Source organism: Polypterus senegalus, chromosome 9 (assembly GCF_016835505.1).
Source record: "Polypterus senegalus isolate Bchr_013 chromosome 9, ASM1683550v1, whole genome shotgun sequence".
Classification (NCBI taxonomy): Eukaryota; Metazoa; Chordata; class Cladistia; order Polypteriformes; family Polypteridae; genus Polypterus; species Polypterus senegalus.
Genome location: NC_053162.1, coordinates 29,752,379 through 29,778,295, shown reverse-complemented (window position 1 = coordinate 29,778,295; position 25,917 = coordinate 29,752,379). Strand labels below are relative to the sequence as shown.

At 40.3% G+C, this 25,917-nt stretch overlaps 1 protein-coding gene across 1 annotated transcript in view; it reads left to right on the top strand.

The window, feature by feature from the left end:
• Positions 1 to 25,917, top strand: part of LOC120535455 — a 135,079-nt gene that overhangs the window by 59,026 nt on the left and 50,136 nt on the right. The window contains exons 10-14 of the mRNA XM_039763332.1: positions 10,742 to 10,900; positions 12,489 to 12,602; positions 16,804 to 16,853; positions 17,306 to 17,435; positions 19,267 to 19,696. Of these exons, the coding sequence (XP_039619266.1) occupies positions 10,742 to 10,900; positions 12,489 to 12,602; positions 16,804 to 16,853; positions 17,306 to 17,435; positions 19,267 to 19,696 (883 nt within the window). The remainder of the gene's footprint in view (positions 1 to 10,741; positions 10,901 to 12,488; positions 12,603 to 16,803; positions 16,854 to 17,305; positions 17,436 to 19,266; positions 19,697 to 25,917) is intronic.

Sequence of the window (25,917 nt, the reverse complement as noted above, 5' to 3'; positions counted from 1 at the left end):
CCATCATCAATATTTAAAATGGTGCCACTAAGTTGTTAAAAAAATGACATCTTAACAACAAAATAATGGTTTGATTCATATTCCTTAACCCCAGAAATTCCACAATAGCCACTAAAGATTCCCAAAAAAATCCCCAGGAAAGTGCAAAAAATAATAAGTAACACCAATCACAATAGGAGCAAACTACACAATTAATAGCATAAAGAAAAATAACTTATGGCAAAAATAAAAGTAGAGTATTTCAAAATTTGGTATAAATGGAAAGCTCTCACTACTTAATCCATAATAAGTGAAGAAAAAATGTTAATTAACTCTTTCAGGGCTGATGTCGACTTTTGTCAAAAGTCAGGAGTAGAGGATGGTAATCAGCTGTAAACTGTAACAAAACTCACTCTTACGTTTTAGTTCGACTCTTTTTGCAAGAAGGAAAGTTACATAGCTTTCTTGATTTAAGCTCAATTCCGTACGGGTGAATGAGTAGCAAAGAGGCTAGGGATCTGCACTGGCAATCGGAAGGTTCCCGGTTTGAATCCCGTTAATGCCAATAGGGACTCTGCTCTGTTGGGCCCTTTAGCAAGGCCCTTAACCTGTAATTGCTGAGCGCTTTGAGTAGTGAGAAAAGCGCTATATAAATGCAAAGAATTATTATAATTATTAACCTCTAAAATGGCACCGACATCTGGCAAGAAACCAAAGCGAATGTGCAAAGCAAAATACTCCATGGACGTTTTACGTAATTTCGTTGAATAGGACTCCAAGTTTGATGCAAGTGATCTGGAGATGGAGATCAAAAATGAAAGTGAGCCACCAGCATCATCTGATTGGTCCCCAGGTGATCGTGGTTCTGAATGTAGCTGATGCACATACAGCAGTGTTTGCCTGGGAGGACCACCACTTATGATGACAAGAAGTACAAACCAGATTGCGTCACACTGCAACCGCCACCCACCTGCTGTGCGAAGACAGCCAGCCCACCATGCATTCCTGCTGACCATCGAGGTGCCCCCAACACAGCTACTGCCGCCAGAGATGCCAAACATGCGCCAACGGCAGCCACAGCACATAGCAACAGACGTTATATATTGACTTATGTGTGAAACCATTGCTTTGTGCTTTTCAGAAAAAAAAGTTTTTTGGGAAAAATATTCAGCCCTCAAAGAATTAAAAACAAGATAATAATAATACATTTTATTTATATAGATTTATAAGATCAATCATAGGTAATTGGGGAACTGATCTGGACAAAAACCTGTTGCCACAGGTCTGAACTTATGAATCACTGTTTCAGAGACCTATAATACAATATTCCTCAACATCAGTCTCTACATATAATTATTTAAACACTGAAACATCTACCCGTATAAATGACAACAGTAATTATCCCCATATGTTTATTTTCTTGGGTAAAAGACAATGAAGTACATTAAACTCAAAGCCTTGATTCAGTTACCAGTACTGCCACCACCATTAATGCTTTCTGTGCAGTCTTACTGCCTTTATAGCCTCCTCATCGGCATACAAGGAAGGACCAAATGTTCACAAATACCACGAAACTTTATAGCTTTCATTACAGGACTAATAACAGCATCCTGAGTGGTCCCATCATCTGCTCTAATCTCAAATGACAATCACCTTCAATTCTGAATGAAAGACCAAATTAAAAAACAAAAACATATCTAGTTAAATAATAAACTTACAATGCCAGGTCTATGTAATGGAAATTGTATATACAAACTATGTGGAAGTCATTTTGGTCTTTTTCTGTCTGACTGAGATTCATAATTTGAATTACTGAAGCATTTTTCCAGCCTTCAGGAAAAAAAAACGTATCTTCAAATTTCATTCTACAATTCCAGGAAAAACAACTTATGCACCATCCAGTAAATGTTTGTTTCATTACTTCATAATTGTGATCTTTGTCGGGACTGTATGTTTAGAAAATGTGAGTTCATTCTACCATGGTATATGCAAGTGACCCTTGTTTTTTAGAAATCTTTTTTTTATTTGCTCCTAAACTCTTGGCACCTTCTGACACAGTCCCCTTCCAAGATTATCCAGATTTGATATTTCTGCCAAAGTATTTCGTAAATGCTCAGTAATCGCCATAGGCCAGGGGTGGGTGATCTTTTTTTTTTTGGTGGTGTCGAATTGTCAAAAATAACTCATACAGTGGACTGTATAAAATCTGGGTGTACCTTTGAACCCAGAAAATCTAACACATGTCTTAAAGATGATTATTAACTTGAAAAATAGTTCATCAAAGAAATGGTAACAATGTTTATTAGAAACTGTTAAAAGCAACGCCCAAACACCAGTAACAGAGTGAATTTAAAGCATAGTGATTTCGCAATAAATCATTCTAGTCATGAATATGAAACTGCTTGCTTTTGCGCAAACTGTTTATATCAACTGAGCTGCTAGACATGGCAGTAATAACTTCATTGCCAAGATTTGAAGCTGTTAGTACTTCTAGGGTTGCTTTTAGTAATTTTCCTTTGTGAAAACACCTGCTTGAAACTGTTTGTGCTACCATATAACAGTACCACATACACAGCACACATGCATAGTCTTGGAAACAAATCCTCAGTCGTGTGCAGTCGTGCTGCCTCCATTTGGCAGTTCTATAGACAATTGGCATGGTAAAAGCTTTGTTTGTGGTTAAATATTTTTTAATGACACAGTATGGCAACCTCTTATGCTTACACCACCCAAGTTTAGCATCATCCTGTTAAGAACACCTCACAAAACACAGAATATTGTAGATATCTACAAGTAGCCTGTGGGCTGCACCCACCTGAGCCCAGGGGTGTAGCACAGAACACTGGGCCCTATACATAAGCAGTCTCTGTGGGCCCCTTCCTCTGAAAACAAACTTTTTATGCCAGGCTTTGAGCTCCTAAGTGGGCCCTAGGTAATCATTATCCTACTGTATTTCTCCCCACTATCATGCCCATGCCACAGGCTCTAGTTTGTTCATCCTTGCCACCTAGACCCACTCTTTCAAAACTTTCATTTATTTCCTTCATCAACACTACATCCATGGCTGTCTCTTTCCCAAGTGAGCTACAAATCCTTTTCTAGCTGTTTACTTCATATTCTTCCTCACCATGGCTCTCCAAAGCATCCAAAGTCTAATTATATTTCAAAGCTCAAATGCCTGTTTCTTATTTTGAGTTGCCTCAGTTTCCTCTCTACTTTCATTTCAGCACAGGTCTACTCAATCTTAATGGTATATACGAGGTGTGGCAGAAAAGTAATGTGACTGATTTTTTATTTACCAAAGTTTTTATTTTTTTCAAACATCAATGTTATCCCCTTCAAAGTAGTTCCCTTGGGCAGCTACACACCGATGGAGACGTTGTTCCCACTGTTGGTAGCAGCACTGGAAGTCTTCAACCGGTATGGTCTTCAGCATGTCCGTTACACTCTTTTGGATGTTTTCTAAAGTCCCGAAATGACGTCCTTTAAGGACATTTTTCAGTTTAGGAAAAGGAAAAAGTCACACGGACTGAGGTCAGGTGAATAAGGGGGCTGGGGAACCACAGGAATGCCTTTTGAGGTCAAAAATTCTGTTATGGAGAGGGCAGTTTTTCGGCACCATTTTGGCACAGACCTTTCGCATGTACAAATGTTCAGTCAAAATTTGATGAACGGTAAATCTGTTCAAATTTAATTGTTCACTCAACATTCTTAATGTTAAACGACGGTCTGATCTCGCAAGAGTGGTCACACGTTCGATGTTTTCATTGGTTTTCGAAGTTGAAGTCCTCCCTGAACGGTGTTCATCTTCAACGTGTTTTCTCCCTTCCAAAAATGATTTGTGCCAGCGAAGAACTTGAGCTCTATCAAGGACAACAGCGCAGCGTTGCCAGATCGCTTGCAGTGTTGCCAGTCTCATTACTTTTCTGCCACACCTCGTAGTCCATTGCTTCTTGAAACAGTAATGCAAAACCTTGCAGCAGACTACCTCAATAGAACCACCATGATTGATAATAGCTGACACAATAATTTTCAAAATTACATAAGACATTTCACAAACACGAGAGACCATTTAGTCTAAGAAGCAGGTTTGCCTAGATAATAGTTTTAAAATAAACAGTATTTTGTCCACATGCTCTTCAAAAGTTGGCTAAGGTTTCTGCTTTGCCAGCGTGACTGGGTCATTTGCTTCAGATTCCCACAACCCTTTGTGTGCCTAAGTGCATCTTGACTTCACTTTTAATTTTCATTGGTGTCCTCAAGTATGGAGTAGTGGTGTTCTTGTGATTTATTACAAAAAATATTTCTAGACCTACCCTCGGTACAATTTTACAAGACAAACAAAAAGACAATGACATTCCCACCAAGAATAAACATTCACTAAAGTCCTGTAGGAAACTGTAATCCAAATAACAAGTTTACAGAAAGAGTAATGAAGGCAGTGAGCGGCAGGTAGCAGATATGCCGGCGTCCCTTGAAATGTTGCTCTCTTCCAGTGCTGTTTTCCTGATTGCCTGCATGTGAGCACCTCAGACTCCTGACATGGCACTATGTGGCATTGCCACAACAAGACTCACAACATACTTGAACGAATTACATTTTGATCGCTTTACTGATGCCTCTGAGAATTTTGAAGAGTTGAATTACTCCCCCGACAACCTTTTCTGCTCAAGAATGAAAATTTTTAATTCCTTTAGCATGCGAGAGTTACTTTAGTTCTGGGACGCACCTTCCCTAATGTGCCCTCTTTAAAACATAGACAGATTGCCATTCCCATCTAAACATACGTACATCAGTCCCCATATGATCCTCAGTAATATCCCATTCATTGAGCCAAATTAGGAACACCAATATAAAAGTCAAGTCCTGACAGGTCGTCTCTCCTACCCAAGGCCACCCTTGTCTCCTGCCTATCTTTTAAATAAATCAGTGAACACCATTCCAGAAATTCTTCTATAGCCTTCTATTGTATAAAGTGAGTACAGAGACATTTTTTGAGTATTGGTTTGTCACCTACAGCACATGTTGAAACAAGTGACTAAAACTAATCAGCTCTCTGTGTGAATCCTTTCAATGTCTTACCACGGCCATGGTGAATCCACAGGCCTCACATACAAAAAGAAACCTACTTGATTCCAGACACTTATTATTAGCATTTACAGTTCTGCATTATTTGCATTTGTTAACTTTTTTTTTTAATTCAACCATCAACCATCGACTCTCTACTGTAACATCATACTTTTCAGGGTTTGTGATTCAAACAATTTTGATGAGAACATTCAGTCCAACAACCTTGCCAATCCTATTCACACAACTTTCCCAAAATAACATCAAATCACTGTGTGCATTGTTATTTGTCCGAAGAAAAATGTTCTAGTATTTGTATAAAATTGACTTTTTACAGGTTTCCTTCTGTGTTCTTGTTGATCTCTTTTAAAAATAACAGTCTTGATCCAGTGGACTGACCACTTTCATCATTTTAAACATTTCAATCATGTCTCTTCTTAACCAATATTTGCTTCAACTAAAAGGGTTCAACTCTTTCAATGTTTCCTTAAGCATGGAGGATCTGGAAAAGATGGCAGAGGTTTTAACTGCAGTCACACTAAGTCGCTAGAATATTAAATAACAAATTACTCTATGTATGAGAGATAAAGTACTAAAACGATACGAGAAGCGCTCACTGGATCATGCTTTCAGTTGGGCTCACGTATGAACGTAAAAACTCACAGAATATTATTTTACAAAAACTGAAAGGGTGAACCACAAGCCTTTGTGTACACCAGCACTTCTATAAACAGTAAAAGCAGCCTAGCTGTAAGGAACACCGTCAATGGCTTTATAACGGTTCTAAGAAGCAAGTGCTCGCTGACATCAACAACGGCTGTTTATGAGGATAAACGCTCCTTACTGTATTTGCCATATTGTACCACGAATCTTAGAATGTTCTGGTACTCGTAGCACGCCCGTATTGCACACTACAGTACATCAGGCTCACTTTACGCTTTCTCTCTGTGCTACGTGTGCTCATTGCTTGACTGGATCCTCACTGCTGCTTCCATAGCTGTATTATTAAATAGGACAGTGTGGGAAGTGTAATTGTATCTATGAGTCCTCATTGTACATATCTTCTCAGCATGTGAAAGGAGGAAAACCAAAAACAACATTTATTTCTATAGCACATTTTCATACAAATAATGTAGCTCAAAGTGCTTTACATGATGAAGAAAGACAAAATAAATAAGAATTAAATTTAGGGAACACTTATTAAAATAGAATAAAAATAAGGTCCGATGGCCAGGAAGGACAGAAAACACAAAAAAAAAACTCCAGATGGCTGGAGAAAAAAAAAATCTGCAGGGGGTCCAGGCCATGAGACCGCCCAGCCCCCTCTAGGCATTCTACCTAACATAAATGACCTCAATCAGTACAATGCAATACAATACAGTTTATTTTTGTATAGCCCAAAATCACACAGGAAGTGCCGCAATGGGCTTTAACAGGCCCTGCCTTTTGACAGCCCCCCAGCCTTGACTCTCTGAGAAGACAAGGAAAAACTCCCAATAAAAACCTTGTAGGGAAAAATGGAAGAAACCTTGGGAAAGGCAGTTCAAAGAGAGACCCCTTTCCAGGTAGGTTGGGCGTGCAGTTGGTGTCAATACAATACAATATACAGAACAGAACAATTCCTTAAGACAGCAAAATATCAGTACTCAAAAAATCAGTACTCATAGTATTCAGGGTTCTCATGGAAGAATTTGATGATGACGGTCATGTGGACTCTGGCCTTCTGGCTTTGATCAGGTGGTGGTGGTGCAGATCGCCACTACAGAAAACGAGAGTAGGGGTTAGTACAGATTTTAGAGCCACCATGCATAATAATGATAATTAATTGAATATACAGAGCATCAGGAATTAACTAAGATGAAGCCATGAGAAAGCCATGTTAAAGTAATGTGTTTTCAGCAGTGTTTTAAAGTGCTCCACTGTATTACCCTGGTATTGGCAGGCTATTCCAGATTTTAGGTGCTTAACAGCAGAAGGCCGCCTCACCATTTATTTTACGTTTAGCTCTTGGAATTCTAAGCAGACTCTCATTTGAAGATCTAAGGTTACCATTTGGAGTGTAAGATGTCAGACATTCCGAAATATAAAATGGAGTGAGTTTATTTAAGGCGTTGTATCCTAATGTAATCCTAATGCATTAACTTTATTTCTAATAACCTCATTATATCCATTATTGCCAATCACTAAAATTTCTGTTTTCTCTTTGTTTATTTTGATAAAATTACTATTCATCCATTTGGACACACAAGTGAGACATTGTGTCAGTGAATCAAGAGTGTCGGAGTTGTCAGGTGCTATTGATAAATACAGTTTTGTGTCGTCAGCATAGCTGTGGTAGCTCACGTTATGCCCTGAGATAATATGACCTAATGGAAGCATGTAAATCGAAAAGAGCAGCGGAGACAGGATAGAGCCTTGTGGAACATCTTATAGAATATTGTGTGTCTTTGAAGTATAATTACAACAACTAACAAAGAATTTTCTACCTGCCAGGTAGAATTCAAACCAATTTAAGACACTGCCAGAGAGGCCCATCCATTGACTAAGGCGATTTCTAAGAATATTGTGGTCAATGGTATCAAATGCGGCACTCAGATCTAAGAGGATGAGAACAGATAAACGGCCTCTGTCTGCATTTACCCGCAAGTCATTTACTACATTAACGAGTGATATTTCTGTACTGTGATTTGTTCTGAAACACGACTGAAACTTATCAAGAATTGCATGTTTATTGAGGTGATCATTTAGCTGCATAATGACTGCCTTCTCTAGAATTGTACTTAAGAAAAGCAGGTTGGTCAAGATTATTTTTCATGAGTAGAGGTTTAACTACAGCAGTCTTAAGACAGTCTGGGAAGACCCCCCCTATCTAATGACGAGTTTACTATGTCAAGAATACTATCAGTTAGCAATTGATCAACTAGCAGTTAGCAGTGAGGAAGAGTTCCACAAACCATTGTACCTGGGTCTGCCAGAGGTCCTTTTGCTATAATACTTGATTTGATTCAGGTGTACAAATCAGATTTATAGGATCAACATGCAATTTTCCATTTTGTTTTCTCTGTAAAACACATTGCGATTTGTGGTAGGGGTAGTGAGCAGAGAGGCTGGAGCTTAAATGCTAATCATATGTTTTATTTCCAAATGGCTTCATATTCAAATCAGCCAAACATGTACATGGTTTTCATTATCATACCTCTTAGTCCCAGAATTTGCCTAGTCGCTCTTCTTTGTATTTTCTCAAGCACAGTATGTGATTTTTTTTTTGTAATATAGATTCCAGAACTGTACACAGTACTTCAGGTGAGACCTCATGAGTGCGTTATAAAGCTTAAGCATGACTTGTATTGCCTGTATCGTGCTAAATGAACTAACCTCCTATTAGCCATCTTGATTGCTTCTGTACACTGTCTGGATGTGGATAGTGACCAGCTTACTGTGACACCCAAGGCTTTTTCATAAGGTGTGCTTTCAAAGTCCTGTCCTCCCATTGTTTATTTAAATCTAAAATGTTTACTTCAAAGTTAATCTGCCCAAGCCTACATTCTGCCCAGGTCTCTCCATGGAGATTCAGCTGATTCCAGCTACTTTAGTATCATCTACAAACATAACCAGAATAAGGAAAACCACAAACAGTCATAAAGAGTTGGGCCACTCACAGGCAGTCCCTAACTGAAAACAAAATGCGGAGTGTAAACATGTTAAAGAGAAAAGAAACATCTTCATGGATGTGAGTCTCATGAGTGAGCGACTCAAGATTCCAAAAATTCCGGCAGGAAGAGACGGGTGGACACTGGAAGTGACGTGAAGGGTGGTAAAGCTGTCAGTCTTCCGGTCTGCAGATACTGTATTACCAGGATATTACCATCACCCAAACCTTTAAGGTGACCCCAATGTGCAGACGTGTGACACCAGATAACCATTTTGTACCCACCTACACATTGTACCCTGACCCTTATCCTGCTAGATCTTACCAATTTTGTTTCTTTCCACTACAGTCATTGCACCTGTACTGCACAGCCTCGGCAGTGACATTCATGTCTCTGGTGGCTCTTCCTATGAAGTCAGTAGACAGATTAGGAACGCATGGGGGGTCATGAGGTTGCTGAAAAGGGGGGTGTGGCACTCCCGATATTTATGCAAAAGGTCTAAGTCTTTAGAGTTCTGTTGTCTTGCTATATGGTTGTGCGACATGGACACTATCCAGTGACATGAGATGAAGACTGGACTCCTTTGGTACTGTGTCTTTTTGTAGAATTCTTGAGTACCGCTAGTTTGACTTTGTGTCGAATGAGTGGTTGCTCATGGAGTCCCAAATGAGGCACATTACCTGCATTGTGAGGGAGCGTCACTTATTGCACTACGGCCATGTGATGCGGTTCAGCAAGGGTGATCCGGCTCGCAGGTTCCTCATTGTTGAGGGCCTGAATGGTTGGACCAGGCCAAGGGGACATCCACGTAACATCTGGCTGCAGCAGATAGAGGGTCATTCCTGGAGGGTGGGACTGGACCGTGTTTCATGCGTTTTCCAACCAGGATCCTGAGCTGTTTCATTGGGTGGTGGGTGCGGCAACATGCTGTACCAGTGCATGCTCCCCAACCTGACCTGACCTGACCACTACATTGTCCATTTGGCCCAAGCTCCCTTAGCATTAAGTACTCCGTGACAGAGAAACATTTTGTTATTAAGACACACAAGGACCCAAGATGTCTTTATTGTTGCCTTTTTTCATTTCATTTTAACCTCATTTATTAAATGGGGTACCTGGTTGGTCATCAGCTCTTCATGAAATTTTGTCTACTTATTTTTACAGGATTGGAGTATCTTGTTTCAAATATTGAGACAGATTGAAATCAAAAATGGGATTGATGACAAAATATATATATATATAAAAAGTTAAAAAGTTAAACAGAAAAAACAAGTGAGCCAGCAAAAGGACCTAGCTGAACCATAACAGTTCTGTAGAAATGTGGTCTCCTTGCCCTATTCATAACTGACTATCTCTTCTCTGTGTTTTCATTAGCTTGGCATTTTTGTGCCTTGCCCTTTACCTCTCTAAATATATTAATTTCTTTTCACTCTTTTTCAAATTTTAAATGTTAACATAATGTTATGGATGTTTACGGAAACAATTGTAAAATAAACTCACAGAAACAGATAAGGATAAGCCTTGGTCCTAGTAATACAGTTAATAGATCTTAATGGTGCTCTCCTGTTGTGTTGGAGGAGGCTCCCATGCACTGCATACTTGGCACCATGAAAAGGACACGTCCGTATACCCTCCACACTCACACTCATTCGTATTGGGATCATTTAGAAATCTTACAGATGGAAGGGGAAATTAGAGCCCTGGAATAAAGTCACATCTACATGGGGAGAAGATGCAAACCTCACACAGCACAAATGTGATCCCCAGTCCTTTGGGACTGTGAGGCTGTAGCACTATGGCTTTGCCAACATACTTCCCATCCCTAACACAATCATATGATGTATAGCGAAATCTGCTTCTCCCTCCTAACTGTAGTTGATTTTGAAAACCATTGGTCAAAAAATAATGTGTCACCTCACCTTTGTCTTTGAACAGAGGCTTATGAAATTCAAGCTTTATAGGAAAAGGAAAATGATGCTGGAAAAAAACTGAATTGCATTTAAGACGAAATACTCAGTTTTCTTTTTTTTTTTTTTTTACTTTAGCAATTCAGATGACCCCATCCCTGAAAAACGAAGCCCACTGCACAGAAGGCTCAACTTTGGTATTGCCGTGTCCTGTCCAGGGTTTTCCTCCTGTCTCCTTTATTTGGCACAAGAATGCAGAAGTCCTGCAGGAGTCAGATGTTGCCTATCATGTAGATGGTGAGTGTGGCAGGGGACTTTGGAAGGAAGTCTTCCAAATTGAGTTGGAAAGATATCCTTAAATTAAAAAATGTACAAAAATGAAACAGGCTGTGATAAAAAAAAAGGCCAAACAATGAAACCTTGTAACCGATCAAAAATGGTGTGGTCTGGAGGTTAAGGCTGCAGCTTCAATCACCATGACTGGCTTTCTGTTATAATAAAAGAGACAAAAACAAGCATAAAGGTTTGGAGACACCATCCATGTAGGCCTATACTTTAAAAATGTGAAAGATTAACAGTCCAAAACAGAACTAAGGATGTTCGCAGAAATGGCAGAATTATAGTTGAGGAACAGGAAGAGGAAGGATCTTGGGGGTCAGAACCTGACATGATGTGATCAGGCTGCGACTTCTTGGGAGGTGGAAATTTTGTCATTAGGAGTTAGGTTCTTCTGATGGTCTGCAGGGGAAGCCTGTGGCAGGTATTTTTGGAAAAATAATTTGTGCTATCAACTTGGAACTGTTGTGAAAATTGTTGTTTTAGGGGGTTGAGGCATATGAGCATCTCCTGGGGGAGCATTCATTGGTTGTCAGGTCTCATGCACACTCTATTCCGGATTATGATGTTAATCTGCTCCCATCATGGTAAGCAGCTCATCCAACTTGCAGGGAAAACGTGGGTGGTGGTGGCAGGATTGGCACTCCAGCCTCTGTAACAAACCTCACACTGTTCCAGTGTTGTGCTGAAGTGTCACCCGTTGCGTGGCTGGACTCTGGTCCCAATCTGGGTATTTTGTCGTGTGGTGGGTGCCTCTCCTTATCTCATGCACACACGTCTACCTCAACAACAAAACACAAAATCGATTTTATCTGAGCGAGTTGCTGGGCATATCACATTATGTGACACACTTTATGGGAGTGCACCACCTACTGACTCTGACTTGCTAAGATTATGTATATGAAGGCAAAAACTGAAAACTGCTGGAAGTCACCTAATATGAGGTGGCCTTAAGGTACTGCAAATGTCAAGACAACCACAGAGTCACCTATCAGGTCATTTAATCCAGCAAAGTTCACTCACTCATCGTAGACAATTATCCACCTTAATAAAAGTATAGGTGTCTGTTTATCTTTGTGTCTTTCCAGTTGCTATGTCTGTCATTCCAACAGATGGCATATCACAAACATTTGTAGTAATAAAATGTATTACATTTGTCACTGCATATATCTATGTTATATGTCATTTGGTGTGGAATACGAGATTCATAAAAACAGTGTTAATGTCTGTAATTGAGCTTATCGATTATTTTCATAACTCACCACAAACTTGCATATTGTAATCTGTTCAGTTAGCTAATAAAAGGTGTCATTTTGCTTGACTTCTCATTGCATTCATAATGGCTAACACGGTACAGCACCCTGCTACTACATAACTAACCACAAACCCGCCATACTTCAATTCTTATTTGCACTCCAGATGTTAAGCACACACGTTCTTCCCACATTTTGGCCCATGACACTCGCAGTCCAGAGTACACTTCCCACCATCACAACATGGTGCTGTCTGTATTCATGACTAAATGGCAGGAATTTCATTTTTTTTTTAGATCTAGGGACTCTCTTCATTTTAAATGTGAGCCAGAAGCACGAGGGGACTTACCTTTGTGTAGCAGAAAACAAAGCTATAAAGACTGAAAGGACAACCAAAGTTTCTGTGGCAGGTAAGTCTGAAAGTTTGATCAAACAAAATGAGAGATTATCGCTCCAAGAACAGCATACGCTGAAAACACGCTAAGGTTCACAGCCATCATTTTCAGAAATGTTTAAATGTTTTGCCAAAAGATACTCTGCCTTATTTGCATGGGGTACAGAAGGGAAAAAATGCCTTTGTAACAGAAAAAAGTTTGTGCTATACAGTATACTGTATGTGCTTAAGTGTTACAGCAGCATGATTTCAAAAACTGAATGGCACTTTTCTATTTCACACTACACAGAAAAAGATATAATCAATTAATCAAAAACATGAGCACCCCCTGAGCAACGTGGCATTTTTAAGTGTTTTCTCATAGCAGGAGATGCTGATAAGGTGGGATCAGATTAGCAGCTATACCAAGAAAAGAACCACAAAAAACAAGATGGAAATAATCATCTGAAATCAAAAAGATCACCACACCAAATAACAAATTGCTTCATCTGGATTTCTATTTGACTTCAAATGTGTGGCACGGGGGCAGCGCGGTAGCGCAGTGGGTAGCGCTGCTGCCTCGCAGTTAGGAGGCCCGATTTGCTTCCCGGGTCCTCCCTTGCAAGGAGTTTGCATGTTCTCCCCGTGTCTGCGTGGGTTTCCTCCCACAGTCCAAAGACATGCAGGTTAGGTGAATTGGCGATTCTAAATTGTCCCTAGTGTGTGCTTGGTGTGCGGGTGTGTGTGTGTGTGTGCGTGTGTGTGCCCTGCCCAGGGTTTGTTTCCTGCCTTGCGCCCTGTGTTGGCTGGGATTGGCTCTGGCAGACCCCTGTGACCCTGTAGTTAGTATATAGTGGGTTGGATAATGGATGGATGTGTGGTACGGTGGCTCATTGGTTAGTGATTAAACCTTACAGTTCTACAGTCCTTTATTTGAATCTCAACCCAGTGGTGGCCTGTGTGGAGGTTGCCTGTTCTCCATGATTTTTTCCCCCGGTACTCCAGTTTTACTCATTTGTGAGAGAAATGTGCACGATCGGTAATTAATTACTGGTTAATAGGCAAATCTAAACTGGTCTGGAGTGAGTTAGTGAACTGGCAGCTCCTCTAAAGTTGATTTGTGTCTTGTGTCTAACACTGAGGAGATTAGGCGACCCGATAAATCATCCTGAAGTGGACTCAGGACTGGATTAAGCAGATTTGTTCAAGTAAGGATGACGGGATGTCTGTCTTAAAATCTGAATATTGCATTTTTTGGAGTGCATCTTGCTAGATGTGAGGAGTAGTCTGTGATTGTGAATAACCCCCAGTTCCCTATTAGGAACATCACCTCCTGGTCAGAGAAGTTGTCACTGCCTGGGTGTTATGAATGGCCTCAGTATTTAAATATTTGCACATTATTCTCAATCGTTTTACAAGATCTAGGACTTGTTTGGGGATTTCTTAAGTCTTAGAACCTGAACCTGACATCTAGTTTACCCCTGGAAAACTGAGCAGACAAACAATGATTTTATTTCAACACGAAAAAATGTTAATGTGTGTAAAAAAAATGGGCAAATACCCAAATACAACATAAAAGCAGCAGTAAAGTTCTGCTGTACTGATGCAGAATTAGTTCATATCCTTCATGTGTTATGTTCTGAAACATTCGTCAGTGGACAACTCGACGTCACAATCAAGACAGTAGAAGCGTGTTTCTTTGCACACTTATAATATTGCTTCTATTTTTTGCATGAGAGAATAGAATATCTGAACTGCATGATTAAATACCACTTGTGGTACTGTGGGCTGCTGTAATGCAAGGTTTAGTGACTTCCACATTTCCCCTTACACAAACGTGGACAGTTGCTGCCTTGTGAACACTGCTTAGGGGGGATAACATTTTCCTTGTCCTTCCACTTAATCATAATTATTTAACCTTTGGCCACCCTGAAGCTTCATGTGACCAAAATTTACCAGGCATATCACAGCATTTAAGTCATACAGTGCCGTATGGGTCAGTTTCACTATTCGTGTCAATGTCTGATGACTAATTCACATCATCATCATCACTATCGCTATCACTTCAGTCAACTAACGGCTCATTTTCAGTCTGTTCCATTGTGTGGCGCCGCCACAGTTACCATAGACTGACAAAAGGCATAGAAATATTCATGATTTGTTTTGCATCAAGTAGCAACAGACATTTGCCCAGAGCATTATTTGGGCTAGGGTGGCACGGTGGTGCAATGGTAGCGCTGCTGCCTCACAGTAAGGAGACCTGGGTTCGCTTCCTGGGTCCTCCCTGTATGGAGTTTGCATGTTCTCCCCGTGTCTACGTGGGTTTCCTCCGGGTGCTCTGGTTTCTTCCCACAGTGCAAAGATGTAGGTTAGGTGCATTGGTGATTCTAAATTGTCCCTAGTGTGTGGGGGTGTGTGTGCCCTGCCTGGGGTTTGTTTCCTGCCTTGCCCCCTGTGTTGGCTGGGATTGGCTCCAGCAGACCAGCAGGTAGGTGCCATCTCCGGGCATGGAAACCACTCGGTAAGTGACAGTTCTTTGATCGATGGTGATCACCTCAATAGACATGGTAATGGGGGTTGGAATAATAAAGGAAATGGGTACCTGATAAATGTAAAGTAAGTCTAAAATACCTACACAATAACTATAATTGTAATAAACAAACAATAAAACAGCGGAGAAGCCGGGGATTAAACAAAAAAGCTGTAGTTATCAGCAGGGAGACGTGAAATCCGTGGAGAAGCAAGGAAGGGAATGTAGAGAATGGAGCGACGGACGGCTTTTTATAGGCAGGCAGCCAACAGAGGCTGGGGGAACCAACGCCGCCTCACACGGTGACCGAGCTGAAGGCTATGAACGTATATATGTATGTAAGTAGGATTCAGTTAGCGTTGGGAACCCACGTACGAAATTTCTTGAAGATGGGCCCATAAGCAACAAAGACTGTTGAAAAGTTCAATATGTCGGCCGACAGTGGCATCATACCACCGAAATAAGTACGTACATTGGTTTCGGTAAGCGCAAGGAAGAGGCCTACCAAATTTTGTGAAGATGGGGCCATAAATAAGAAAGTACAACATAGCATACGTTGTCGACTGTTATGCGTAGAATTTCGAAATGAAACCTGCTTAACTTTTGTAAGTAAGCTGTAAGGAATGAGCCTGCCAAATTTCAGCCTTCTACCTACATGGGAAGTTGGAGAATTAGTGACGTTGGAAAGTTCAATATGGCGGCCGACAGTGGTGTCATACCATCGAAATAAGTACATACATCGGTTTCGGTTAGCGCAGGGAAGCCGTCTACCAAATTTCGTGAAGATGGGGCCATAAATAAGAAAGTTCAACATGGCGGACGCTGTTGACCGTTATCGACCGTTACGTGTAGAATTTCGAAATGAAACCTGCTTAACCTTTGTAAGTAAGCTGTAAGGAATGGGCCTGCCAAATTTCAGCCTTCTACCTACACGGGAAGTTGGAGAATTAGTGATGAGTGAGTGAGTGAGTGAGTGAGTGAGTGAGTGAGTGAGTGAGTGAGTGAGTGAGTGAGTGAGTGAGTGAGTGAGTCACTGAGTCACTGAGTCACTGACGGCTTTGCCTTTTATTAGTATAGATTCTGAGACCGAGAGATGCTCAGGGTTACCGTCAGGAAGGTTAAATCTTACTTGTATTTTTGATGTTTATTTTGTGCCATTTTCACCACTATTTTTGCTTATTCACAATTAGTACTTTTTTGGAAATCTATCACTATGGTAGCCTCAGAGGGTATGACTGATTTAACGAAAAGTTGCTATCTGAGTTTGTTGGATTCAAAACAACCCTTTTTGTGCCTTTAAAACCTATTACTTTTGCTTTTCTGGGTTTTGACTTAAATTTTTGACTTTTATTCTTGTCTCACTATTTGCCCTTTATAACAGTTTGGCTGACTTCTCAGTTTTCAAATATTTTTTCATTTTTGTCTTTGCTGTATTCTCTCAATTACTACTCAAATATTTTAGCTAGATTGCCTAGCGTAATATTCAGCTTTCTATCATGGACAGATGGATGGATGGTTCTTAGGGGACTGTCAAAACCTAAAAAAATACCAGATAACAAGCAATTATGTATGGTGTTTGCTCTTTAAAAATTATCCTGACTCACTGAAGAAAAAAAATGTTCAGTTTCTCATTTATTATCAACAATTCCATTCTTCTGTTGTCCAAAGTATGCTCTGTGTTATTCATTTTCTAATATTTGTTTTAAAGCACAAGACCCCATGTGTCCGTCAGGGGAAGGCAATGAAGACAACTGCAGGGTGAGTTCAATAAACTTGCTTTCAACCTTACAATCTGTTAATTAGGAAAGTGACAACAATGAAAGTACAACAGTAAAAAAATATTTTAAATTCGTCATTTTTTAAAAAATAATGTCAGCAAAGTGATTATCCCTACTGATTTGCAATTCTGGAGTCTTGAATTTGAGTCTTGGCCTGGGCACTGTGCAGACAATCCAGAAAAAACAAACAGACACCAGGAGAATCTGGCGCTCCACACAGACATCACCCAGGTGTAGGATTTGAACCCAGGACAGTGGTGCTGTGAGGCACCCGTGCTAATAACTGTGCCACTGAGTGCTTTGGCTAAATTGTGCTAGAAATGCATAATGCTGGCAATAGTGTTACTGATCAGCGAGTCTTTGATTTGTGATGCAAAATGTGATATTTACAGCATTACATGCTTTTAAAAACATTAACTCTCTGATTTGCAGGACTACCTTTCCCTAAAGAACAACACTTTGAATGGCCGCACTGCATGCAGATTTGGTCAGATCACCACAGTCAACAGACATAAAGAGGACTCAGTAAAAAGTCTCCTCACACTGGATGATGAAGAAAAAAGTGAGTTGAATAAGTGCCATTTTTATACTTATATTTCATTGTTTCATGGTTGTCATGGATACACAAATAATGCAACATTTTATGTAATTGTAATTTTTTCACCTATTTTTGCCATCATTTGAAAGATTATTTTTCACAGGTGCCACCATTTTGTGCATGTATTTGAATGGCCACTGTGATTCTATGTGGCTGCTAGGCAGGTGATGTAGGTGTCATGTAACCCATGACAAACTTGTTATAAATGATGGCCAGGCATACAGCATTAAAGAGCGTATGAACTTAACTGCAAAATAAAGGAATGATATGTGATAAATGAAACAGGAATGTTTTCGATTCACATACAATTTCACGAAGCTGACACTAAAATTTATTTTACCCCTCCTCAGACCACTGTCTTGACCTTGACATGCACTGCTCTTTTAAAATAGTCAGAGTCATTCACTTCATATGAGATTGCCTATAATATTTTGCCACATTAGTATACATATTTTGAGTGCCATGGATGATGGACAAGCATCCAAACATGAATGGAGGGTGATATTTTGGTCAGCTGGTAGGCCACAATGGATGGACTACATACATGGAAGCACATCCCAGCAGCCAGGACACCTTGCAATCCTCATCCCCATTGGGATGACGGAATAATGGATGGACTGGGTGAAGCTAGATCCCAGGAGTAGTTCATTCCCCCAAACAGAAGGTGGCAGTATTCCTCTCAGCTGCCCCCAGTTTGGACACTTGCAGGGTTTGCATAAGAATCAGAGTACAGAAGCGCAACCCTGTCAGGGTCCTTAGGTGCTGCCAGAGGGAGGGGGCTCATTGTAGATTTCCACATGACCCAGAAGTGCTCACAGCAGTTAATGCCGTACCACTGGAAGCATTCCCAGGTTTATCTTAATAGGAGTGGGCTACTTTACCTTGGGGAGTCAGAATCATGAGACAGTGGGCAGGTCTGGGAAGGAGATAAAGATCATTCACTTTATTTGTAGATGTGTTGATTTGTCAGAGTCCACAGGTATCCAGGATAATAAAAACCCTTTATTTGAACCTGGAGTTGTGTCAGATAACATTGTGGCTGAGGTGCAGGGGCTCAGGGCATCCCCTTGTGGTTATGTATGTATGTATATAGATTTCTGCTATTAAAGAAACTCACATTATGTACCCTGAGGCAGTGGTCACTGCAAATTATGGTGGTAATGAGTAGCGTTATGACCGAAGTATGGAAGAGGAAGAAAAGTGACTGTGCAGGATGGCTGAAGTCGTTAATATTAGAAAAAACTTGCCTTTCTAAAGTAGTTTGTGTGTGTTACACTATATATCATTCACTGAAGGTAGCCATGTGTCAATAACATCTCATAGTGACCACTAAAACCTCCTCCTGCTTTGTAGCCCTGAGCTGAGCAGGTCCCAAACCAGGATACTGTGCAGAGAGTCAATATGGACTCCACTATACACCTATAACAGGTTGTGAGCAGAGAACGAGACATTGGGATTTTCAGACAACGGAGGAAGTAAAAACATTGACAATTCGTCTTGAACATAGCAGAGATTGGTTGTGCCCATGTTATTTGTAACACATCATCATTAAGGAGCAAAGCAAGCAAAAACAACAAACCTCTTCTCTAGATTGAAATCTGTTTAGAGTTTATGGGTTAGTGGAAGCAGTGATGTGTCACAAAGCAAACCATGTCTGTTCAGTTGTCCTTAAGGATTTCCATATTATGTTATTTTACACCATCTAACTAATAATGTTAAAAAAATACATTTCTGATTCCTCATTTTGATGACAACTAGTAGCTTCTTCCTCTCTCTCTATAACTAATAACTCTAGCTCCTGTTCCAAGTAGTCTGATGGCAACAGCATCCTTTGAGAAGTCAAAGAACGTAAAAGAACTCATGTCAAGCCTCCCAGAAGTCTTAAAAGCCACACTTTCAACTGTAAAAAGAAATACTTCATACCAAGGGACTACTCCTAGAAATCCAATGAATACAATGCAGCCTGGTCTTGTTGGCAGTGTGAGCGTCACAAGTGCCTTGGAAGATAACGCCTTTGGGTCCACTCAAACTGCTCCATTTACAATGCAACCAAATCCCACTGAAATGACCTTCAAAAGAGGAGCATCGACACAGCAATTATCCACCAAAGAAAACCTGCAAAGTCCATCTACTGAACTCTTGACCCCAGACAATTTGGATCTAAACGAATGGCCAAAGAAGAACAGTTCTCAGTCTCCAATGAAAACGAGTGACGGTAATCCAAGGTATGTGTAGATGTTTCCTGACTTAAAGATAGATGTGCTCTTACTTCAAATCAAATGAATTTTTCGTTTATATTGTATTGTCACAAAGCAGCTTCACAGATTTCTGGGCCTTAAACCCCAAGAAATAGGTCTAACATGTCAGTGAGAAGGAAGGTGGTGTGGTTGTGTGAGCTGTTACACCAGCCAGGTCACCCTATTTAATTACTGAGATAACTTTAAGCAGAAATGGTGCACAACAGCACATATGAGGCAATGGAATACAAAGTAAAATGCTGTGGTAGCAATCAGGTCTGGATCAGAGCTCCGTCAATCTTGAGCGTCTGGTCCAGAATGAGACTCCACCTTCTGTGAGCACCTTGTATATGCAGTCCTCTGACTGGAAGGGGCGGGGTCAGTTGCCCTCACTGGGCGTGTTCTCCTGGCCCTGGAAAAAAATAGTAAGAGACGATACCATTAGCTACACCACCCCCTCTTGTCCCAGGGTGGGTTTGCTTACCCAAGATGAGTCAAAGAGGGTGATCCACAGACACACATGCGTGACAGTAGTAAAAACCTAAAGTTCTTAGGCCAGAACTGGATAAAAGTTGTCACCAATATTTATATAAATTAAATTAGTAAAATAACAATAGTACAATAGCAACTTAATGAGAAGAGAGAAAGTGTGGTGAAGTAGATCTGTGGCGTGGTTAGCAGATCGGCAATTGCAGTTTTGTTTTTAATAATTCTGCTCTGATTATAAATGTAGGTGTGAATGGGAAAAAAAGAACAGCCACAGAGTACTTAATGGGGGAATTGGCAGATTTTGTGTTTACGTGTGTGAGAACGGTCAGCACAGCCATCCCTTATTAGTGGTCTGCATCTGCACTCACTGGGTGCATAAAAGATCTGAGTAGAAAAGGTCAAGGGAAGGATGAAAGGAAATGAGGAATAGAAAACCGAGAGGATGAAATATGTTTTAGAAACTGAAAGACAGAATCGGGCAGGTAAGCCAGTGATGGAGAGAGGAGAGCAAAACTGTCTGGATGCCCCGTAGAGGAGCACAGTCAGAGGCGTTTCAGGAGGTGGATATGCCCTTGCTGAGTTTTGGAGGAGAGATGATCTGGGCTCCAGGAGCACGCCGGACTGTTGGCAGGAAGAGGGAGCTGTAATCGGATTTTTCCAGTGATTATCAACAGACGTTGCTGGGCCAGGAGTCAGAATTTGGACAGTGTTCACCAGCATCTCAGCCCTGCTGAGGATACAGAAGTGTGAGTGGGAGAGATACATAAAAGTGAGAGTAGAATCCTGGAAATGTGATAAAGGAAGGCAGCTCTGACTTTGTTTTTATTCTTAGTTTTAACTTAGTTATTGAAGTTATTTATCAGTTTTATGCTCACTGCACTATTGATTTTAGGGATGATTATTTATCAAGAACTTTTGATCTGCACTACACTTTTTGAACACTTTGCCTTGGACTGAATAAAATGCCCTGTGCACTTTTACACCAATGACTGCTGTTGTATCCTCACTCATCTTGGTCCATCCTCAGTTATGACTATTGATTGGTATGATGTGGGAGTTCTTCCCAAGTGAAATCCACAGGGTCCTCTACACTGGCTGAGAAGCAGACCAGGCTTTTTACTGGTGCACACTTAATTTGGCCTAGTCCCAGGAGAGACCAGATGGCTTCAGGAGGAGCAGGCCCTGAGAAAGGAAAACTGGCAACAACAACTAATATGTTTAAAAATTGGGAGTGGTCTTCCCTAGACTTTCTCGTATACTCGGATATGGGGATGGATGTTTGCGGAGTAAACTTTAAGACAATGGTTATATTTTTATATTATGTAAATTAAAGAACCATCAACAACAAATCAAATGAATAATATATTAAACAATTCTTTAAAAAATAACGTTAAATAAATTGGATTCTCCAGCTGCATGAATAAAAGGTAAAGTACCACTTCTGGTTAATAGCAAAAAAGTTGATAAAAACCTATGTTTTGTACCTAATACTTGTATGCAAAATTTGGTTGAATAAGTGAAAGCATACTCAAGTTATTGTGTTTATATACACACAGACATAATTCCAAAAATGGTATTTTCGGACTGAGGGAGGTCTAAAACATTGAGATTCATCAAAATCTTAAAATGGTATTTTTCGAAGGATTCCAATTCTTTCCCCATACTTCATATACGAGAAAGTCAGGGAGGTCTTAAATGTTGAAATTCATCAAATCTCGACATTGAATCTTTGGATGAGTGGTCACAATACTTTTCCTATACTTTGTATATGAGAAACATAAAAATACTGTAGGTAATGCCCCCCAACTGAGAAAGGGTAACCATCAACATTTGGTTGTATATAAGCGATAGATGAAGAATCATTATAAAATAAAGAGCACAAAAGCCATAAATGGATTTGCCCATAGACAGTCCAATAACAAAGTCCCAAAACAGAATCAAAAACAGAGAACAGGTCAGAAATCCAGAGAATCAGATGAACAATAATATTTCAATAAACACAAAGAGAACTCACCAACACCAAGTGTAAATGACAATGAAGCACATTAGACCAGCAGGTCTCCCATGCCTTTATAAGACTGGGGGCGATTCAACACAGAGACAGACAAGTGGTCCTGTCTCTTGGGGAACCACCAACAAAGCACAAGGGACGTTATAGAAAATGGATACACACAAAGAAACAGAACTACAGTATGTGACAGTCAAAAAAGTAAACATAATAAATGTATAGAAAACATTTGAAATTAAACAAGGATTAAATTAAAATGAACCTTAACTTTCTGTGTTAATTCGGTTATTCTTGATTCAGAGTTGGGGTTATGGAAACGATCTGTTAGGCCCAAATACACACGGGACAGTATTACTCTGCCATCTAGTGGAGGAAATAACATTATGCTGCAAAATTCATGTTTATTTCTATGCATTTTGTCACTCCAAGGTAACTCATTAATATTCATGAGTGGGGTGCAGCTTTCAACTAAAACAAAATGGCAAGTAAACAATACGCTACAAAGTCTCTTTAAAGTCAAATGAAAACTAAACCTTTAGTTAAATCAAGTGATAGTTATGACAGTGTGATCTGGTCATTAGACATTGACACTGATGCATACAGCACTGTACGACTGTACCGCTGTAATATGCCTATTGACCTCAGTCATGTAACGCTCCAGCAGGGTCTAAAGGGGTGCGTGGCAAAAAGGCAAAATGATTGTGATCACATAGAAAGATGTGAGCCCCATAATTGCTGTCCACAATGCAGCATAATTCAATGTTAGTGTTGGGGCAAATGTGGAAATCACCAAGCTTTACTCTGTGCTAGCAATAACCCGAGGGACGCATCACTTTGTGCTGATCAGGCACCAGCTTTCTACCCTCTTATGCCCAAGCAGCAGAAAAGAAATGTTATAGGAAGAGTGCGTAAAGAACTATGTTTGTACTGTCCTGATTAAAACACTGGGCAGTGCGTTGGTGCCTGTCTCAAAACATATCACACATAGGACGTGTACTAAATCTACATCAGTACAGTAGACACTAGACATTAACTGTCCTATTGTATTGAAATTGATGTTGTAGTATTTACGTTTCAATTATATGTAATTTTTTTTATTGATGAAATAAAAAAATTGAACGTTTTTGACTCAATATTGTGGGGGTAAACATAAAGCTAAGAAGGATATACAATAAATACAAAACATAAGCAAGAACTGTGTCTCTGAAATGACCTGTTCTCAGGTATCAGAGGCCAACCTGCAGTAGGTGAGGGTCCTTATACTGATGTGTAAAAATATATATAAGAAAATATACAGTACTGTGCAAAAGTTTTAGGCAGGTGTGAAAAAATGCTGTTTCATGTTTCATGAAGACAGTTTCATGTCATGGCGAGATTGAGCACAGCGACAAGACACAAGATACTGCATCAGCAAGGTCTCTCCCAGACAAAGATTTCAAAGCAGACTGGGGTTTCAAGATGTGCTCTTCAAGCTCTTTTGAAGAAGCACAAAGAAACGGGTAACGTTGAGGATCGTAGATGCAGTGGTCAGCCAAGGAAACTTAGTACAGCAGATGAAAGACACATCAAGCTTATTACCCTTCAAAACTGGAAGATGTCCAGCAGTGCCATCAGCTAGGAACTGGCAGAAACCAGTGGGACCCAGGTACACCCATCTACTGTCTGGAGAAGTCTGGCCAGACGTGGTCTTCATGGAAGAGTTGCAGCCAAAAAGCCATACCTCCGACGTGAAAACAAGGCCAAGCGACTCAAGTATGCATGAAAACATAGGAACTGGGGTGCAGAAAAATGGCAGCAGGTGCTCGGGACTGGTGAGTCAAAATTAGAAATATTTGGCTGTAACCGAAGGCAGTTTGTTGGTCGAAGGGCTGGCGAGAGGTACAATAATGAGTGTCTGCAGGCAACAGTAAAGTATGGTGGAGGTTCCTTGAACGTTTGGGGCTGCATTTCTGCAAATGGAGTTGGAGATTCGGTCAGGATTAATGGTGTTCTAAATGCTGAGAAATACAGGCAGATACTTATTTATCATGCAATACCATCCGGGAGGTTCATGATTGGCCCCAAATTTATTCTGCAGCAGGATAACGACCCTAAACATACAGCCAAAGTCATTAAGAACTATCTTCAGCGTAAAGAACAAGACGTCCTGGAAGTGATGGTATGGCCCCCATAGAGCCGTGATCTCAACATCATTGAGTGTGTCTGGGATTACATGAAGAGACAGAAGGATGTGAGGAAGCCTACATCCAAAGAAGATCTCTGGTTAGTTCTCCAAGATGTTTGGAACAACCTACCAGCCGAGTTCCTTCAAAAACTGTGTGCATGCGTACCTAGAAGAATTGATGCTGTTTTGAAGGCAAAGGGTGGTCACACCAAATATTGATTTGATTTAGATTTCTCTTTTGCTCATTCACTGCATTTTGTTGATTGATGAAAATAAATAATTCACACTTCCATTTCTGAATGCATTCTTTGTTTACAGCATTTTTTCACACCTGCCTAAAACTTTTGCACAGTACTGTATATCAAGCTTGTGTTTGCACAAATGTATGTGAAATGTTTATATGCAACTTCCCATGCAAATGTCAGGATTTATAAAAGAAAACTTGATGGGGATATATGCATATATTTATAGGAACTCTGGGAAATGAAGTGATCAAGTGGGGAAATGCAGGCAAACAAGTTAAATGACAACTTGCACGCTCAATAGTTCATAGTGCCAAGCTTTTATTAAAATATGCATTGACGTGACAAAAGAGATGAATATGATGTGCACACTGTATTTTATTTACCTTTTAAGAGGACCAATGCTGTTTGAACTTGAGAACTTTTTATGTTTATATTGGCTATTAGTTGTCACTTCTCAGGGAACTGGCTGACAGGTCAGGAATATCTCAGCCAAGCTTCACTCCATCGTGTCCACTGTGTTGGAAGGCACTAACTAACCAACAAACTGCTACATTTACGTTTCAGATGGTGTGAGTGCACAAACATATAACATAGCACGTTACCAAAATCAGAAAGCAATTGGCAGCAGTTTACATTTTTTTCTTAATGTAATCAGAGTGCTTTAATGCCCTCATATTGCAATAAGGGCACCTAGCAGGAATGAAGCTTATTTTGTTAACCATAAGCAGTGATATTCTACTAAACGCATAAGTCATCTGAGATGCCAAGATGAGACTGACAATCATCAGGACTGCTCTGGCATAAGGCCACATAAACAGGCATCTCCAATTTCAAATGCTCTTCACAGATCGAAATCAGAGAACGTTAATGTGTTTTTCCTCCTCTCATCACAAGCTCACTCTGCTGGTAGCTGGCACTCTGCCTCATCACCAGAAACTTTGTTTTTTTTTTATTTGAGGCATGGTGTGCGGCTGCAGCTCACAGCATTTACAGCAGCAGTAACATGGCACCATTAAACGTATAAGGTTCTCTTGTGTGCCTCTAATTTGAAGTGCATGTGGCTGCACTTCTAGCCAATGAAGGTCTGCAGCATTGTGATTGCATATGTATGAGGCTGATTAGCATACTCCATATATGGTGTTTCAGAGTGGAACATGGTGGAGTTTTAGGTGTATTCACAAACGCACATTTACAGGATGATTGTGATTTATAAAGGGCAAATTGTGCAGAAATGTGCGTACGTAAGGTTTTTTTTTTGGCCTACGCATTTTTCTGTTTTTGGTGTATGCATATTTTCACGCTC